Raw genomic sequence first — 19,495 nt, 5'->3', positions numbered from 1 at the left:
TGAATCTGTTCCCATCTAAGTGGGACACGGGATGGTTTTCCCCCAAAAGGGGGGCGTGGTCATGCGAGCCTACTTTGGATGACGTATTGACTGTCTGATGTATAACGGTAGCCAAGCAATTGGCCCGTTCCGAACAGCCACGCCCCTAACGGGCACTGCACTAATTCTGTATCATTTAAGTTTAGTTTTAGGACTTTAGTGTTTTGGCTAACGAATATAAAACCGGTATTTACTACGATCATCAGACAATTTTATAACGTTTATACAGTGTCTTTAATTGAATACATAATAACTACTGTTAAATGACACCCTACACCAGTGGTCTCAAACTCAATTTACCTGGGGGCCGCTGGAGGCAGAGTCTGGGTGAGGCTGGGCCGCATCAGGTATTCCACAAAAAAAGCTTTGTTAAAAAAAAAACAATCTTCTCAAACGTCATTATTAACAGTTCTTTAACTTGAATGGGTTCTTCTGAACATGAACTGTCCTGAACATGAACTGTCCTGAACATGAATGGAACATTGAAGAACATGAACGGTTCTTCTGAACATGGCCTATTGCGTCTCCCACTTTTCCTGAAATTGTCTGTGCTCGTCACCAACCTTTCTCTTCACTGCAGGCTTTGAAAAAGACAAGATATATATTCATTCCACTTGGTGTCACTCCGCAATAAAGTTGTGCCTGCTGTGTTTGTGTTGCTCTGCAATTACACCACCAAACCGCTAGTTGGCGGCGGCGTCTCTATGAGTTTCCTTCTTCTTCTTCTTCTTCTTGTACTACAAACAGAAACTGAGCGGAGTTGGAGCTAATAACTGTTGAACCACAGAACTTTTACTGACATTACTGCAACGCCGAAAAGAGAAAATATATCTGAGTGGATTTGTGTGAACAAACATTGAAAAGATGGAGGCAGAGAGAAGTAGAACTTGGTCCTGGCCGCTCAGCATCGCTGAGAGACTGGACCAATCACAGCTGTTGCGGTCTGCGTCGCCGCGACGTGTAGTTACATTTCTGGAGAGGTGCACGTCAGGCTACGGCGTCGATTCAACGCAGAAGTATAAATCAAGCTTTAATCGAGCTTATGCGATGTTACACGGGCGCCGCCATAGTTGTTGTGAAATGTTTCTCTGCTTGCATCAAGCCCGGCCGATTGCCCGCCCCCGGGAGCCATATACCCCGCTGTGATTGGTAGGTTCGTTCAGCTCGGGCTCGCGCAACAAAGGGACCTTCCACACACAACGCGGCAAACTGCCATTCACATAAAACTCGCGGGCCGAGGGCGCCTGGTTAGCTCAGTTGGTAGAGCGGGCGCCCGTGTAACAAGACTTGGTCCTGACCGCGGCGGCTCGGGTTCGAATCCGGTCTGTGGCCCTTTCCGCATCCACTCTCTCTCTCCCCCCTTTCCAAGACTCTATCCACTGTCCTGTCAATAAAAATGCAAAAAATGCCCGCAAAAAAAAAACTTTATAAAAAAAAAAAAAAATTTGCGGGCCGCACTAACATTAAACTTTCATATCAAGGTGGGGGCCACAAAATATCGTCTTGCGGGCCGCAATTGGCCCGCGGGCCGCGAGTTTGAGACCCCTGCCCTACACACAACAGTAATGACAGTGTTGTGACTCTCCTCAGTGGTTTCTGACTGTTTGATTTTTGACAAAACTATAATTCTAAAGCTGCATTAATGACCTGCAGAGGCTGACATTTTAATTATCACACCAAACAAATGTGAAATTTTTGGACATAACAAATAGCATACTGATTATTAGACATGTAAGATTTGGTAATTTTGATTAGTAGTGAGATATTTGACAACTATTTAATGAATTGCCACAAAATGTAATACAGATACCCATGGTGCCCAGAGGATGAATTGCCAAAATCAGTATGAAATTTGCAAATTTAGTTTAAATGTGGGGCCCCTTTCACCAAATAATCAAAACACGGAAGCAACTAAGACAAACATACTCTTGATCCATGATTTGAGAGCCCTGTAAGACTCGCAAATTCATCGATTTGCAATCATTAAAATGAAATGGACCCCTGGCCAATGTTTCAAGGTTCAAAGGAAACCATCCAATAATTGAGATAAATTGTGAGACATCTCCTGTATGCAAGATTACCAACCAGTACCAGTCTATACTTCCTGAATCGGTGTGTGGACAGGGCACTCTCCTCTGCAGCAGCCTGCGATTTAAGCTGATAAGCCTGGCTTATTTTTACATGAAAGGCCGGCCTGGTGCAGCTTTAAGGAAGATGGGCTGACAGCTCATTGCAGTCTGGTAATCATGTATTTGATACAAGCAGCGAGTAATAATGGCTATGTGTATCAGATGGACTCTTTAATGGGACCATTACATATTTATGGGTATGGTGTGATGATGTGTAAAGTTGAAGCTGTCAGGCTATCATCATGTTTCTGCCTCGGAGACAAAACCGGATGGACTTCCTGGCAATAAGCAGGAGGAAGCGCTGTAAGTGGTCAGTAAAGCATCAGCATTCAGTGACCATGCACTTAAAGCTGCAGTGGGTAGAAATGGAGCAAATATGATTAAAAAAAGTTAATTTTATAAAACGGTCACTATAACCTGACAGTAGTGCATGAGACAGGTAATCTGAAAGAAATCATGTTCCTCTGTGTCCTCTGGTGCTCCTAACGGCATCTGCAAGATTTCACAGACCGGAGTAAAACAACCAATCAGAGCTGATCTGGAGTCTGCCGTCCAGCTGCCGTCTATGAGAGCCGACTGCCAATCACTCGCAAATTCTGATCAAACGTCAAACTAGGCAGCGCTGATCTAATATGAATCAATATTCTGTTACTGTAATGTCTATTTCTCTCCTCAAATGTTTTCAGAAACATCTTGTAGTGTACTGTTTAGCTGTAAAATGAGAAAGTTTGTGACTCGGCAGCCATGTTGAGATCTGCTGAGGAAATACCAAGCACCGTCCAGCAGTCGGAGCACAGCCAATAGGAACGCTCTCCCTCTCTGAAATGACCTGTGATTGGTCAAAGTTTTTTATTTTTTAAAGCCTGAAAACAGAGCCATGAGGAGGTGCAGAAGTCTAGTTTCCTCTCAGAACACTTGAATCACAATATGCTGAAAGGTTACCTTAATAAATGAAGGTTGATCGCCGTCAATCGTACTCTTGCAGTCTGTATAGAACACAGCATTTTCGTTTTCCGGGTAATTTACGAAGGAAGGAGTATAGTGAGCCTCCTGGAGCTCTTTAGAAAAGACAGATTTTCTCTTCAGCATGATAGCTAACTTAGGGTCACCATATTTTCAAACCCCCAAACTGGGACACGCGCGCATGCACATTCATGCATGCGCACGTTCATGCACGCTCGTTCACACGCACATGGGCACGCGCTAATATGCACGCGCTAATATGCACGCACCACAGGCGTTTTCATCAGGATGGTTAACTTGGCGCACCTGTGGCGCATTTGAGCACGAAGTGAGATCAGAAAGAAGGCATTATTATAGGGGGGTGCATTAGAGGCTGTGACAATCATGACTTATCACATTCACTACTTTCTCCCTCTTCAATCACAGGGCTATCCCCCTCATGACGCACTGACAGTTTGGGAGTCCTTTAGAGAGTTTCCCTCAGAGGAAACGTATTCTTGTCTGGGCTTACGTACAAAATTTTCAACTTGTTTTGTCTCAGGCTATTATGATTCAAATTGTGGAGCTCAGATGAAATTTTGGTCAGGATGGTGACACCAGGTGAAAGACTGAGAGGAACGGCCAGTCCTGAGGGAGTTATAAGCGGAGCGAAGAGCCTGTTGATGCGCTGAAGGAACTGTGTAGAATAATTAATCGAAACAATGTTTGATGTGCACATAAGCACGGAGGGTTCTGTGTGCCGTGTCCGTGCGTAATTGTGGCTTGACCGTGCGCAGCATCACTCTCTATAGAGACTGCAGCGGTGCGCTGTACTGCCTCTCTATATACTTATCTCATGCGCACAAATTCATTAATGAGTGGAACATGATAAACGCCTATATAAGTATAATATTATTATTTTAATGGTGGTGAAAACCGGGACAATTTGAGTGTTTTACAGATATGATCGACACATTGATCGACACACATACAGACAGATCAGTGCTGATTTCATTCAATTTATATTGGGTTAGGTAATAATGAGTGGGACAAAACATGATTAATGTCTATGTAAGTGATGAAAACAAGTATAATATTATTATTATTTTGTTTGTGGTGAAAACACGGACTATGTGGTAGTGAATGTTGAAAACCGGGACATTTAAGTGCTTTACAAATATTTGTCGGGACTCGGGACAATCCCAGACAAACCGGGACGTCTGGTCACCGTATATGCAGGATGAAGAGTCAGAGGGTCACCAATGTTATTGCAGTTCATTTTACGGAGAACATGAATATTGGTAGCACATTTATGGCATCCCATCCAGTAGTTATTGGATCTCTAAGGATTGATTCAGTTTAGGACTCATCAGTTGTAAATCACCTATAGCTCAGATATTCAATCCACTGTTGCATTTCTACATCAGTTTCTGCATTTTACAGTCGCTGTTCATTTCTACAGAAGGGGACTGAGTCGCAGCATGAAAGAGAGGATCTGAAGATGAAAATTATGACTCTGAAGGTTACCAAAATGTTACAATGTCCCAGCATATCATTACAGAACATGTAGATCCTGCCCAGCCTATTTTCCCTGTACCAGAAACATGAAATCAGGCTGACCACATACACGGTAAAGAGTAGACCATTAAGTTTTGTCCTGTGCCAGCCGGCTGCTGTTTGACTTCTTTAAATCTGTAGGGCAGCAGGTCTGTCATTATGTGAGCAGAGCTTTGGGTGTGTCTGAGAGGCAGCCAGCCAGAAACTGGAAACCAGGCCACAGCAGCAGAAACATCTGTCCCCCTGACTTCAGTGTGAGATTACACTTCCCCCTACTGGGTGCAACCGAAACTACTACAAACTGTTCACATGGTGTTTACTGTACTCAAAGTGGAAACTACTTAACAGTCTGAACAGCCTCCCATTCAAGTTAAAGTAAATGACTGAAATAACTGCAAACTCTGTACTGCCTTCTGTATGGTACTATGGCTATTCTGGCTTTGTCGTTTCAATTTATTTCATTACAATAGACAACTGAAGGATGTAGGCTACATTTTCTACAGTTAAATTTGACACAGGAAGCGGGCATCTCTGCAGCGTCAAACTCAGACTCTGGGTCACCGTCATCACAGCGGATGCTAATGTAGCATCTCAGCTGTCGTCGAATCTTGGGAATCGACCTGCAGGCTAGGCAGTCTGGAGAATGCTGAATGTCCTCCTCTGCGTGGTCCGCTCCGAGGCATAGGAAGCATGCATCGCGAAGATCCACTCCGGCGATGAAGTTGGGGCACAACGGGCACTGACGGGGATCTTGTAACGGCGACTCCATCCCTTAAGATGTAGCAGTCAATGGGCAATCGCCAATCGTGAAGAGAAATGGATGCCGCATTATATACTGTGGTAACACACGTATTCAGTTGGCCTATATAAATTATTTAAATGAGCTTGAGCTTTAATTGACACTGTCAGCAGAATTTCGCCACTTCCCGTATTTCCTATAAATACCTGCCTAACCCATCCTCCTATTCCACTCTAGTATTCCGCACCCCTCCCTCCAAACCCATTCTTCTCTCCTAATCTCCTCGTCTCCTCTTTGTAGGGTCCTTGAAGGGGTCCGTCGTGCCCGGGTGCTATGGCGGATTCTCCATCGAAGTTCCCTTAAGCACATCCAACTAAGTGGACAAACCACATGCATCAACTGTGTTTTCCTTCAATAAAATTGTTAAATTGAGAGAAGAAAGGAGAAAGAAGAAAAGAGTAGAAAAAAAAGAAGAGAGAGAGAGAAAAAAAAGGAAAACAGAAGAACTTTCCAGGACATCTGGTACCATGATGCCAGCGTCCCACCGCCTACTCCCAGCTACCACAGCAGCTTGCTCTAGCCAGGACATCTGGCACTTGATGCCAGCGCCCCACCGCCTACTACCAGCTACCGAAGCAGCTTGCTCTAGCCAGGACATCTGGCACTTGATGCCAGCGCCCCACCACCTACTACCAGCAACCGCAGCAGCTCGCTCTAGCCAGGACATCTGGCACCGTGATGCCAACGACCCACCGCCTACTCCCAGCAACCGTAGCAGCTCGCTCTAGCCAGGACATCTGGCACCGTGATGCCAGCACCCCACCGCCTACTTCAAGCAATCGCAGCAGCTCATTCTAATCGTGTCATCTGGCACTGGGATACCAGTGCCCCCAGCTGCCACTTTGTGCAATCACATCAGCCAGCCTTAGCAGGGGAACATGGCACCTGGCTGGATACCAGCGCCCCCCGCTGCCTTCTGCTACTTTGGCCTCCCGTAATGGCACCCCAGAACACATAACCCAAATCATGGGCCGCTGGTCTTCCCAAGCGTATCACTGCTCCATCCACTCAGATCTAAAAGATCTCAGATCAGCTCAATCCAGTATCATGTAACTGGGGGTTTTGGGGGTCCGTCGTGCCCGGGCACCACAGTGGATCCTCGATTGAAGCTCCCCAAACCGCATCCGACGAAGTGGACAAACCACAAGCATCATCAGTGTGTTCCTTCAATAAAATTGTTAAATCGTACCTTGTTGATGGTGTGGTCCTTGATAGTGAATTGAAGCTATCAGCAGAATTTCGGGAGCAGGACCACGCCTCAACGTGCCACTTCCTGTATTTCCTATAAATAACTGCCTAACCCACTCCTCCTCCTCTGCTCTCGTATTCCTCACCCCTCCCTCCCACCCCATTCTTCTCTCCTAATCTCCTCGTCTCCTCTTCGTAGGGTCCCAGAGGGGGTCCGTCGTGCCCAGACGCTACAGCAGATCCTCGCAAGCTCCCCAAACCGCATCCGACTAAGTGGACAAACCACAAGTGTGATGGAATTTTCCATTAATTCCTCTCTTCTTGGTCGGGAGGTCAGAGTGTTTGTCAGAGTGTCCCTCTGTTGACATTATTGGGTTGGAGTCCTGTCTAGAGGAGCCACCGTTATCTGTACAGCTGCGTCTGTAGTAGGGATCATAGAGCCAGTCGCTGGGGCAACCAGGGTCAGAGATGCCAGAGGAACGGAGTAAGTCAAAACATGATAAGGGTAAGACACTGAGCACCAGGGAGGGAGGGAAGAGTTGTGAGGCCTTCACGCAGAGAGCACCTCAATGGTGGAGACCTGACAATTGCTCCTTGATCAAGCTTCAATAAACCTTCTTTGTAAGACATCATCAGCTCCGGGGCCTCTTCCTTCCTATAAGTTAACTTATGTATCAAATATTCCATCACAACAAGCATCAACTGTGTTTTCCTTCAATAAAATTGTTAAATCGTACCTTGCTGATGGTGTGGTCCTTGCTAGTGAAATGAACATCTTGTAGTGTAGTGTTTAGCTGTAAAATGAGAAAGTTTGTGAACCGGCAGCCATGTTGAGATCTGTTGAGGAAATACCAAGCACCAGCCGGAGCACAGCCAACAGGAACGCTTAATAGAAACGCTCTCTCTGAAATGACCTGTGATTGGTCAAAGTCTCCCGACATGGGCTAGATTTTTTAAATCCTGAAAACAGAGCCATCTCAGAACACTTGAATTACAACATGCTGAAGGGTTATTATGGAATTTTAGCCCAATGATGCCAAAACTATACTGCCTACTGAAGCTTTAAGTATATTTTGATGATAATGCTCTTGTATTTTTACATGAGTATGATTTTGAATGCATGACTTTGACTTGTAGTAAAGTAAAAGATCTCTCTTGTAGGTGAAACATCTGAATACGTCTTCCACCACAGGTGTTGAGCCCCAGTTGGTTCTTCTCTTGTAGGTTCTTGGCAAGATAGCTTTTCCAGAATGTGTAACATATGATACACCAAACCAGTTGTGTATGTAATACTACATTGAATACAAGTTTAGTCTTCACAGACTTAACTTCAGTGCCATCTGGTAGGGGTGTGTAAGTTGAACCATTGGCTCAATTTACCTCATAGCCACCATTTTCGAAAAAAATGCCTAGCTTAGCAATTCAGGCTAATGTTTAGATAAATGATTCACATTGTTTTATATGTTGGCAAATCACCAACATGTATAATACAATTTTTTAGACCTGGATAAATTTGCTTTGACATAACAGTCATTATACCTGACATATTGAAAATTTACTTTGACAAGCAATAAAAAATGCTTTGCTTTGTTTTTGTGTGAGTAAACTCGCGTTGGACCCATTTTGAGTAATTACTTTAACCATGACTGATAGAACTGATGGCCCAAGCTACACAAATAAAAGTTGTAATTACAGTTTTTCTCATTCGCTTTGGCTCAATTCTTGAATGAGAATTATTTTTTTCAAAATAATGAGTTCTTTAGTTTGTTCTTCACTTCAGCTCAAATCTCTGAACAATTAGTTTGTTGTTCTCACCAGATTAGAATTTCTCATTCTTTCTAGCAAATTGCACGTGTTTTGGTACACGTGTGCAAAGAGTAAGTTCAATTGTCTACAATTTGTACATTAACCACTTGCACATGTCTTGCTGATCAAAACTGACGAGTTGATTCTCAGTGAAGTTGTCGTCCTCTTCACAACTTCGAAACGCTCTTTCATCGTTTGAGCACCACGTGCAAAATGATCCATTCACTTATCAAAATCTGGTGTCACATACTATGAGGAGGTACAGTTTTTTTTTACTGAACTACAGCAGGTTCTTTCATTGTTGCAGGGTCTGTTTTTTTTTTGGCATGAATGTCATTTTGGGGAAAATTTTCTGTTCACTGTGTATGACTTTACATGAAAGATCAAAGGTGAATTTCCTGTTTACAATATATGTAATACATTGCTATACAAATACATTTACTGTATAAACACACATGTACATATCCTGTTCCTGTGTACAACAGTAATGACTTTTCCCAGTAAACTTTTACCTAAATTTTTTCACAATCGCTTTGGCAATTTTTTTTAAAACAGTCTTAACTTTCTCTAAACTGTAAATGCAATTGTCACAACTGTTTGATGGGACATCGCAACTCTATTGCATGTCTGCAAAAGGTACGTAGTAACTCACCCAAACTTCATTCATGCTTCAAAACCAGTTATTGTGTCAATAAATTGGCCGACGCCACCAAAAGGAAAAGTTGTTTTGTCATCGTGTGAGCCGCACTGGTTAAAATGGTGTTTTTTCACCTTTTGGTTGACACAGACTGCTTACTGTTCTATACCAGAATGTCAGTTTTGTCTACCTGAATGCTGTTGTATCTCGCACTGAGGTGTTTAGATTCCCATTTATACAGCAGGTAAAAGTGTACTTGGGAAAAGTCAATACTGTAGTACACAGAAACAGGATATGCACATTTGTGTTTACAGTAAATGTATTTGTATAGAAATGTGTTACATGTACTGTAAACTGAAAATTCACCTTTGATCTTTCATGTAAAGTCATATACAGTGAACAGAAAATTTGCCACAAAATGACATCCATGCCAGAAAAAAATCTAAAACCCAGCAAAAATGAAAAAAGCTGTGGTAGTTCAGTAAAAAACAACAAATTGTACCTCCCCACAGTACGTAACACCGTGGATCATTTTGCATGTGATTGCTCAAACGATGAAATAATGTTTAGAAGTTGTGAAGAGTTTTACAACTTTACTGAGAATCAACTCATCAGTTTTGATCAGCAAGGCGTGCAAGTGGTTATTGTACTTACTCTTTTGTACATATGCCAAAACACGTGCAATTTGGTTTGAACGAATGAGAAATTCTAATCTGTTGTGAACAACAAACTAATTGTTCATTTGAGCTGATTATTTTGAAAAAAAATAAATAATTCTCATTAAAAAGTTGAGAAAAAAAAGTTGAGAAAAAAAAAAAAACAGCGAATGAGAAAAACTGTAAATTACCAGAAAACTGATAATCCATCTGATGAGTTGAGCTATATTTACATTGGAAAAATGCTTTTAAAGTTAATTATTTCAGTTTTTGTTACATCACAAACATTTGTTACAACAAACTCAAAAAGTAAGAAACTTTATTACAATCATCATATCCATACAGGTACATACATACATGAAATTTGCCCTCTACATTTAACACATCCTAAGCATTGTAGGAGTAGTGAGCTGCAGTTAAGCGCCCAGGGAGCAACTTTGAGTTTTGCTCAACGACATTGCGACATGCAGACAGCTGGGGATCGAACCACCAAGCTTACGTTTAAAGGATGACCACTATACCCACTGCGCTACAGGCTACGTGGTATGCTAACAATATGGAGTACCTGATATGATATATAGTTTGACATATTTCGCTGGACCTTTTCTAGCTCTATTTATTTCTTGTTGTGTTATGTGACATGGCTAAATGCCAATTACAACAGCCTCAGATCAGAAGTGGGCCTGGTAGGCTAGTAGATATCCATCATTGTACATGTAGATCTGCTTGTTGGTGGGGTTATAGCTCAGGCTGGCCACTCCCTTAGCTACCTTCTCCAGTGGCAGTGCTAGTGAGTTGTCCTCTTTGCCTGTTGCTGTGTCGAAGGCGTAGAACACCTCCTCGCGGTAATCGTCCACATAACGGGTAGCATATAGCACACCGCACACCATGAAAGCATTGCTCACCGCCTTCTTGAACATCCTTGTCTCCCATGTCTGTGTGACATTGAGCGTCTCATTCACGCTGTTCCAAACCAGTCGGCTCACTACCAGATTACCATGGTTACCAACAGTGGCATACAAGGCCCACAGTCCCGTCTCATCTGCCTCCACGTCCACATCACTATTGAGACGACAGTTAAAGTAACAATACGGGAACTTGTTGTTGAAACCGACGCCGGTGCCCGGAAGTGTCACCCGCTTGACGGTGTTGCTGTTCAGGTCGTAGCGGCAGACATCTGCAGAGAGGTAGCAGTGATAGTACAGCGCTTCACCATATAGAACACTACTTGGACCCTCGAGGGTGTTGGCGTGAGTGTAGGATGGAGCGAAGGTAAAGTCCTTGTGGTTGGCGGAGGCCATGAAGTCTTCGTAGTTTTGATATACGCGCACGGTGTTGCCCCAGATGTTGGCGCTGAGCAGAGGCTGAACCCAGTAGCTGTTCTCCTCTCCCTCGCTGTCCATCTGGGCCTGTTTGCCCCACGAACCAGAGATGTAGCCCTTACCCTGGGGAGTGACCTTAGTCGTGATGGGATCGCTGATGTCGGAGATCAGGCCCTTGAGGCAGTACCTGTGCTGGCCTGGAAACGGAGAGAGAAGTTGAATGTACAGTACAGTCTAGAGCAGGGGAAGCTAAAACAGGGACACAAAGAGTCAGAGTCAACGGTTGAGTTTGGTCAAAGCGTTTTTTTTCCAGAGGCCGGCATATTTTTTTTAATTCTCTGCAATGGGAGAGCCGTGTATTTATACTATGCTACATTCGCCAGCAGCGTGACGAGGCACTGAGCATCTATTCTTTGCTGAATGCTGCAAATTTGCGGTTCTGCTCTGGTCATGGGGGTGAAATTTGCTATTCATAATAATATAACAAATAAATGAAAATAAAATAAATTAAATTTTATGTAAACCCTTGTATCGTAAATACACTAAATCTACTGTAAATACGAGGCTATAACTCCTTCGCTCAAGCGAGCTATAGACGGGAGCCAACTTCCTGTATCTGTAATGCCGGCTCAGGCACTTTTAAGGTGGACCAGCTTTTGTCCTTTAAGTGACGAGTAGTTATTCTCAGCTTTTTAATTCATTATTAACATTTCTTTTAACCGTTTTAACCGATAGCATTAATCGGTTAAAATGCTTAATGTTGGTAAACGGTTAAACGGTTAATTATTAGACACACACACACACACACACACACACACACACACACACACACACACACACACACACACACACACACACACACACACACACACACACACACACACACCACACACACACACACCATGCTTACCTTTGAAGTCTTTGGGGATGGACTTGCAGGACTCCGCGCTGTTCTTCAGGTAGCGCAGCTTCTCTTTGACAGCCTTCATGTTAATTGTGTCCGACATTTTTATCCTGTCCACATCTGTATGCAGTTTACCCACCTAACACACACACACACACACACACACACACACACACACACACACACATTTACAGCATGGTATACAGACAGTTAACATATTTATATGGTAACATTTAACTTTAAAACATTTCAAATAACTTGATATGTTTCTTCATATGATCATATTTGTTCTCTTGATATATCATTAAATTTAAATTCGGTCCTCTCTTTTTCTTTCATTTCTGTCATATACCATTGATATGACGCTAACATAATGCAGCAGTCTTATTATATTTTTCTTTGCTGTATCATATTGCTAGTTTCTTATGCAGCATGGAGTTTAGCTTCATGTTACTCATGTGGGTTATTGCTCTGCAACGTTATAACGGAATCATTTTAGTGTCACTTAATGTTCTGCTGTACCTCGTTGGACAGTTTCTTTGTTTGGGCGTTGTTAAACTGGCCGTGGATGGCACCGATGTCTGTCTCCAGCTGGCTGAGCTCCTGGCCCAGCTGGTGCAGAGACAAGTCTGTGTAAAGGCCCTGGTATTGCAGGTACTGGTGAGGCTCCAGCCGCTCCGTCAAGTTCTTGATCAGAGCCTGGATCTGAGGGAGCCGCTGGTTGGACAACTCCACCTGCATGGAGAAACAGACAGAAACTCTGAATACGTTTTCAGGATTCCAGGTTCAAGTACATATAGTATATTCTGAAATCATTTTCACTGAGTACTGCACCTTCACACAGTCACAAGACATGCAAGTCAGGTGAACTAAAGAGTCTGAAATGCCGATAGTAATCATAATAATCACAATTATTGTATCCAATCAAAATGTTGCATTATAATAAATGCATCTAACCAGTACAGTGTGGCTCAGCACCACTGTATCCATAAAATCCATCAATGTGGACTGGACTGGACCCAGTCTGAATTAAGGGGAGTCGCCCCGGGGCAAAAACGAAGGTTACGATATTGTAACCATAGTTCTATAAGCACAGTGGAGCCCTCTACTGGACTCTATGGGTAATACTCTCTCCGCTCCGCTAAAGCGAGCTCGAGAGACCGGAGCCAACTTTCTGTATCCTGCAATTCTGGCTCCACCTCTTAAGGTGGACCAGCTATTCTCCTTAAAGTGACAAGCCGCTCCTCTGAGCCGCTCAGCTTTTTAATTAATTATTAATATTTCTTAGCGTTAATAGGTTAAAGTGCCTAATGTTGGTTAGCGGTTAAACGGTTAATTATTAACATCCCTAATACTTACAAACTTGCACAAAGCCTGGTATCCGCTCACGCCCTCTTCAGCGAGCGGCGCAGGAGCGGCAGGGTCTCCTTGGTAGAGGGCTCTGCCTGTGCTCATAGAACTAGGGTTACAATACTGTAACATTCGTTCTAACTCACACAGGCTCTGCCCTCTACTGGACTCTATCACACAGTCGGTGTAGCCCTATAGATGTACACCCTGCCACGCCACCACATCGACCTAACCACACTGATCCAGACCAGCTAAGGATTAGACACCGCAGCCCGCCTACTTCTTTATAACCTAGGCCGATGCAGCGGAGAAGTAAGGGTTCCTAGCCACCTCAGATAGCACAGAACTGATTTGGGTAAAGCCATGGTCTAACCCTGCAGGGGTCAGAAACAAGCAGTAGAAACCCTGCACATCACATTCTCCAGCTCAAGGAGCATGGGAACATAGGTGGAGGGTGCAGCCTGTGTGAGTTAGAACATCGTTTTTCATGGATCGGACAATTTTGCGATTTTGGGCAATTTTGCTACGATAACATGTCTTCTTTCAGACTGGTGGAAAGAAAACATCCAAACCACACATTCAGGTGTTTATATTACTACTTTGTCTATTTGCATCTTTAGATTTCTCCTTTAATTCACCAAAGGTTAGCTATAGATAATGCCTAATTTGCATATTTAAACATAACATTTTAAATTAAAAAAAATATTGTCCTAATGTAAGTAATCAACTGGGGAAGTTTCATAGTGATATCTATTAGTTACATTTGTTTTGTTTGACCCTATTCACCTGGGTTGTATCCCCTGAACTAAGTACCACACTCAATACTGTCAAAAAATGCTGGTCGACTTTAGTTCTCACCTTTTCCTGCAGACTGTTCAAAGATACTTCACAGGACTGAACCTGCTGCAGCACGGCCTCGTAATTCACAACAGGGAAGGACCACATGGTGGAGTTCACTGCACAGACACACGAACCATTCTTGTTCTTACCCGACACACGCTGAGCCTGGCCGTCACTCTGCAGTTATACGAGCACAAAACATTCATGTTGTTAACAGGAGGATTTACAAAGATAAAGTTAAGAGACTGCACTAACAAAAATAACGAAAAAATGGAAGAAAAGAGCCTCTGTCTAATGTCATAAAGAGCTATATCTTCCACTTTTGTCCTTAATTTTCTAAGAGTAGGATATCAAGTGTAACTCACTGATGACAGCAGCAGTAGGAGCAGCAGCAGCATGTTTCCAGCTGGAAAGATGAATAGTGGACTGACAAGGACAGACGCTGGTAGTACTGAAGTCACCACTTCTCCTCTTCTCTTTTCTCTAATACACTCAATCACACCACACACACGTTTTCCTGACTTGCTTCTCGTCGCTGATGAGTCACTAAAGTCTTAAAACCGCTCAAGTGGATGTGAAACTCTAAAAATGTGAGAGTTTCACAACAGTTATGGTCAACACAGGAATTTCCCATATTTCCCCCCTTACTTAATTCGGTGGTTATTATTTCCCCTGTGCAGTGTTGTCTCCAGGAGGTATAACCTCCGGTTCTCTAAAGTGAAGCCAATGCATAAGTGCTTTAAAGGTCCCATATCATGCTAATTTCCAGGATCATACTTGTATTTTGTGTTTCTACTAGAACATGTTTACATGCTGTAATATTCAATAAAAACTTTATTTTCCTCATACTGTCGGTCTGAATATGCCTGTATAAACCCTCTGTCTTAAACGCTCCGTTTTAGCGCATTTCGACGGAATTGCGACGAAATTGCAACAGAATTGCATTGCTAGGCAACAGCATGGGTCCTTGTGTCCTTCCTGTCAGCTGATGACATTGACATACACTGCAACCGGGAATAAACTGGGACACATTTAGAATGTTTACTTTTAACTCTGTGCAAATGACCTAAATATAGTATATTTGTGACATCACAAATGGGCAGTAATCCTGGCACCTTGTTTCAAATGCAGAGTTTCTGAATACAGGCTGTGTGTATTTCCCTGTGGATTGAGCATTTCGATACTTTCACAGTACTTATATAGGACTTAAGCCTGCTTTATAATAAAAAAAATATGAAAATCTCACTTTGTTATAATATGGGACCTTTAAACTTGCATTCTTTCTAATAGCCAGCAGGGGGCGACTCCTCTGGTTGCAAGAAGAAGTCTGATTGTATAGAATTCTATGAGAAAATGAGCCTACTTCTCACTTGATTTATTACCTCAGTAAACATTGTAAACATGAGTTTATAGTCTCAATCACTGGTTTCAAGTCTTCTTCAATACAGCATGATGTTCATTTAGTAAATTATGGTCCCATTTAGAGTCAAATAGACCATAAAGCAGGGGATGCTTTAGGGCGTGGCTACCTTGTGATTGACAGGTTTCTACCACGGCGTTGTCCGGTCTGGATGTTTTTTCTTAGAACTTTAACCCTTTCACAGTGTGTTTTTCGTTCTTGAAAGTTAATTGTAACATTTTGGGCACCTACAAATGTCTTAAGCCGTGGGCACACTGCCCGCTTCAGGCTCGCCTGACGGCAGCGTCACGTCGTGGCCGCGTGATGCCCACCTAGGGTGTTCACACTAGACGCGAGTTAGCTGCCTGTCGGGAGCGTGTCAGCTACCTGTCAGCTGTGTTTCTGATGCTGTTGACAGCCCTTTCTTTCTACATAGAGTTTGCCTTTTAATGGCCATTTAACTTCATGATAAATATAATTTATATTTATTTTAGACAGAAAGGTTCAGAAACGTGTGGTAATTACTAAATAATAGTAATAATCCACAATTGAAAACTCCTACTGTATTCATTTATGATGCTTTCCAAACTCTGCTTGTTCCACATCACTGTTCGGCACATATTTCAGAATAAAAGCCTCGTGAAAACCCGCTTTAGGGCTTTTATTTCGAAATGACAGCAGGAAATGTTGATTTAAACCCCAAACTTTATAAATTTTTGGAGCCCCCAAAGTCACTGCGTTTTCCACAGCACTGACTGCTCATATTTCAGAATAAAAGCGTCGTGTTAACAAATGAAAGGATTCTGTCTATAGAAAAAAACGCCTGAGGGCTTTTATTTTGAAATGAAAGCAGGAAGTGTTGATTTAAAAACAAGTTTACTTAACTTTACTTTTTTTTCATCTCCGTAACATATTCTACAGATAAACCTCGAAACTGTAGTAAAGTCTTGCTGGTATGAAGTTAATATACTGTCAATAGATCACCTTCACTGTCTGTTGCTGCTGGACACGCAGCTGAGACGTCGAGGGGCTCGCGTGTAAAATAGGCGACCCTTCTATTCTATAAAATAGACGCGCGTCTCATGCGGGCAGTGTGTCCACTCTAACCTGTTAACATGGACGCCGAAATAAAAAACAACACGCGACGCTGCCGTCACGCGAGCATGAAGCGGGCAGTGTGCTCCAGGCTTTACTCAGCGTTTGGTTGTACTTAGCTCCACCCTCTCGTGTCACTTCTGGTTGCAAAAACCAAGATGGCGATGGCCAAAATGCGGAAATCGATGCTTCAAAACCCTAGTCCACAAAACAATGGGTGACATCACGCTGATTATGCCCACATCTTATAGAGAGGCAAAGTCCCTTCCCTTCCGGTGGACCACCATGGGACCTTATTTCGGAAAAAAAAATTGCAGGAAAAGGAAAAACAGCAGGGAAATGCTAATGGAAATGGCAAAGGGAATTGTCCTTTTAAAGGCCTGATTAAAATCTGTATTCTTAATTCAATTTGTGTATCTGAATGAAGATTTTTAAATCCATTATTGTCATGTTCTGGCTGTGCCAGCTCTTATTATTTACTTTTGTGATTTTGGATTTGTTGTATTTTTAGATTATTCCGGTGTTTCCTGTTTTATTTTGGTAATTCACTCCTCCTGTGTCTTGTCTGGTTTTACTTCCCTCCTTTGTTTGTTTTCCCGCCTTTTGTTGATTGTCTGCCCCGCCCTGATTTGTTTCACCTGTGTGTAGTCATGTATGGTATTTAAGCCTGTGTGTTTCCCCTCTGTCCTTGTCGGTTCGTTTGTCTCCCCAGTCCCGTCTACCTTGTCCTCCGTGTTCATTGTTTCCTCCAGCTCTGGTCTCAGTGTTCCTCCTGCCCGTGTTCTTGTATTCTCTGGTTAGTAGTTTTGTTTTGTTTCTCTGTTTGGTTTTTGGTATGTTTTCTTTGTACTTTGTTCCCCTCCTTGTTTTTGTGGTTTTCTGGATTTTGTCAGCTTAATTAAAGCTCGCTTTTGTTTAAAGAACTTCCGTTCCTGCTGGTTACTCTGCGTTTGGGTCATCTAGAAAACTCACCATACGACAGAAACAAGGAGGGGAACAAAGTACAAAGAAAACATACCAAAAACCAAACAGAGAAACAAAACAAAACTACTAACCAGAGAATACAAGAACACGGGCAGGAGGAACACTAAGACAAGAGCTGGAGGAAACAATGAACACGGAGGACAAGGTAGACGGGACTGGGGAGACAAACGAACCGACAAGGACAGAGGGGAAACACACAGGCTTAAATACCATACATGACTACACACAGGTGAAACAAATCAGGGCGGGGCAGACAATCAACAAAAGGCGGGAAAACAAACAAAGGAGGGAAGTAAAACCAGACAAGACACAGGAGGAGTGAATTACCAAAATAAAACAGGAAACACTGGAATAATCTAAAAATACAACAAATCCAAAATCACAAAAGTAAATAAGAGCTGGCACAGCCAGAACATGACAATTATTTATTCATTCATTCATTAATGTATTTTTAAATTACATAATTATTGACCGATTTGTGTTGCTTCTTAATTTGAACTATTTATTGATGGATTGATTTCATTTGTAAATTATTTTATCTAAATTCCTCTTTTTATTGCACCATTAAAATATCAAATGATTAATTACTTTGTAATTTAATATATTTATAAATTAATAAATTAATTTGTAAATACATTTATTAATGCCTATTTTTATTCTACGATTATTTAATAATCAATTAAATGCATTATTACTATTTCCGTGACAATTGTTGTCCCTCCATAATGGGGTTGGAGAGATCAGATGGGGCGGCTGTGGATCAATGGCTGGAGTGGTCGTCCTTTAACCACAAGGTTGGTACTCCCCGGGTGCTTTTCAGCAGCCCACTGCTCCTAAGGATGGGTTAAATGCAGAGGTCAAATTTCATGTATGTACCTGTATGTATATGAAAACTATAATAAAGTTTAAGTTAAGTTTAAGGCTGCAGATTATGGGATGGGGTATAGGGGTGGAGGGATGGAAGTATTGGGTGTCAAGGGCATGGAGGGATTTGTAGGTGAGGAGGAGGATTTTGTAGGAGGTACAGAACTTGACTGGTGAAGGTGGATGATGGTGGTGTTGGAGGTGATGTGCTGTCAGGGCTTGGTCAGGACCCCGGTCAGCTGAATTACTGCAGTGTTTTTTTCAGCGATTAGTGCAGAGTGCTCACTTTCTGTTCCTAAATCCTGTTACCACATCCATCAGATACTGACATTAGTCACTCAATCATCGGTTCCCTTCAGGCCACAGTGATGGGAAGGAAATGTGGTGACTGATATGTGATTTTGGTTTATGGATTTATAGAGATGCACATACAATATCTGTGGATGTGGCAACAGGATTCAGGAACAGAAAGTGACCACTCTGCACTGAGAGCTGAAAATATCCGCTGAAGAAGTTCCACAGTAAAACAAATTGCAACATTTAAATTTAAAGTGGAAGTTGCAAAGTTAAAATTAAGCTGGTTTTACTAAATGGATTTCCACTCTAATGAAAAAAAAATGTTACCCGTTGTAATAATGCAGAGTCAAGAGGTAAGTTCATATTCATATGCATACAACCAAGCATACAGTATATACATATGTCTTTATCTACACACGCATTCATATAGATATCCACTTAGACACATTCGCTTACAGAATTATTCTATTATACAGACAAAAAAAGAGCATATTTACATCCCTTTAGTTGACCTTATTAATTTAGTTTAACTCCAATCTTCACCCTGACTCAAAGTACCCCACCCACGCTCAAAAATTATATTCTGTTCTTTATTTCTTGGTGTCTTAATTTAGTATTTTGGAGGGATTATTGATAATTGTTTATCAATTCTCGAGTGGAAAACAATGGTTAAGTTCAGCAACAAAT

General features: G+C 42.3%; 1 protein-coding gene and 2 long non-coding RNA genes across 3 annotated transcripts in view; 1 reads left to right on the top strand and 2 right to left on the bottom strand.

Annotated features, from left to right (window-relative positions):
* LOC141765594 (uncharacterized) overlaps nucleotides 1-19,495 on the top strand; it is a 371,017-nt gene that overhangs the window by 148,762 nt on the left and 202,760 nt on the right. The gene's annotated exons all lie outside the window — the stretch shown is intronic.
* LOC141765565 (olfactomedin-like) lies at nucleotides 10,056-14,695 on the bottom strand. Its single transcript, XM_074631631.1, has 5 exons — nucleotides 14,535-14,695; nucleotides 14,188-14,346; nucleotides 12,502-12,714; nucleotides 11,986-12,118; nucleotides 10,056-11,272 (listed from the first exon to the last, which is right to left on the bottom strand). The coding sequence occupies exons 1-5, from the start codon at nucleotides 14,565-14,567 to the stop codon at nucleotides 10,425-10,427; spliced, it is 1,386 nt and encodes a 461-aa protein (XP_074487732.1). The 5' UTR covers nucleotides 14,568-14,695; the 3' UTR covers nucleotides 10,056-10,424.
* Nucleotides 17,492-19,495, bottom strand: part of LOC141765593 (uncharacterized) — a 101,023-nt gene continuing 99,019 nt past the window's right edge. The window contains exon 2 of the long non-coding RNA XR_012593535.1: nucleotides 17,492-17,622. This is a non-coding gene — a long non-coding RNA (uncharacterized LOC141765593). The remainder of the gene's footprint in view (nucleotides 17,623-19,495) is intronic.

Source organism: Sebastes fasciatus, chromosome 4 (assembly GCF_043250625.1).
Source record: "Sebastes fasciatus isolate fSebFas1 chromosome 4, fSebFas1.pri, whole genome shotgun sequence".
Taxonomy (NCBI): Eukaryota; Metazoa; Chordata; class Actinopteri; order Perciformes; family Sebastidae; genus Sebastes; species Sebastes fasciatus.
This window is presented reverse-complemented; position numbering and strand designations above follow the sequence as displayed.

Coding starts and splice junctions, on each gene's coding strand:
- LOC141765565 (XM_074631631.1), bottom strand. CDS start 14,567: ATGCTGCTGCTGCTCCTACTGCTGCTGTCATCA. Junction 14,347..14,534: donor TCCTACTGCTGCTGTCATCA/GTGAGTTACACT, acceptor GTATAACTGCAG/AGTGACGGCCAGGCTCAGCG. Junction 12,715..14,187: donor TGAACAGTCTGCAGGAAAAG/GTGAGAACTAAA, acceptor TTCTCCATGCAG/GTGGAGTTGTCCAACCAGCG.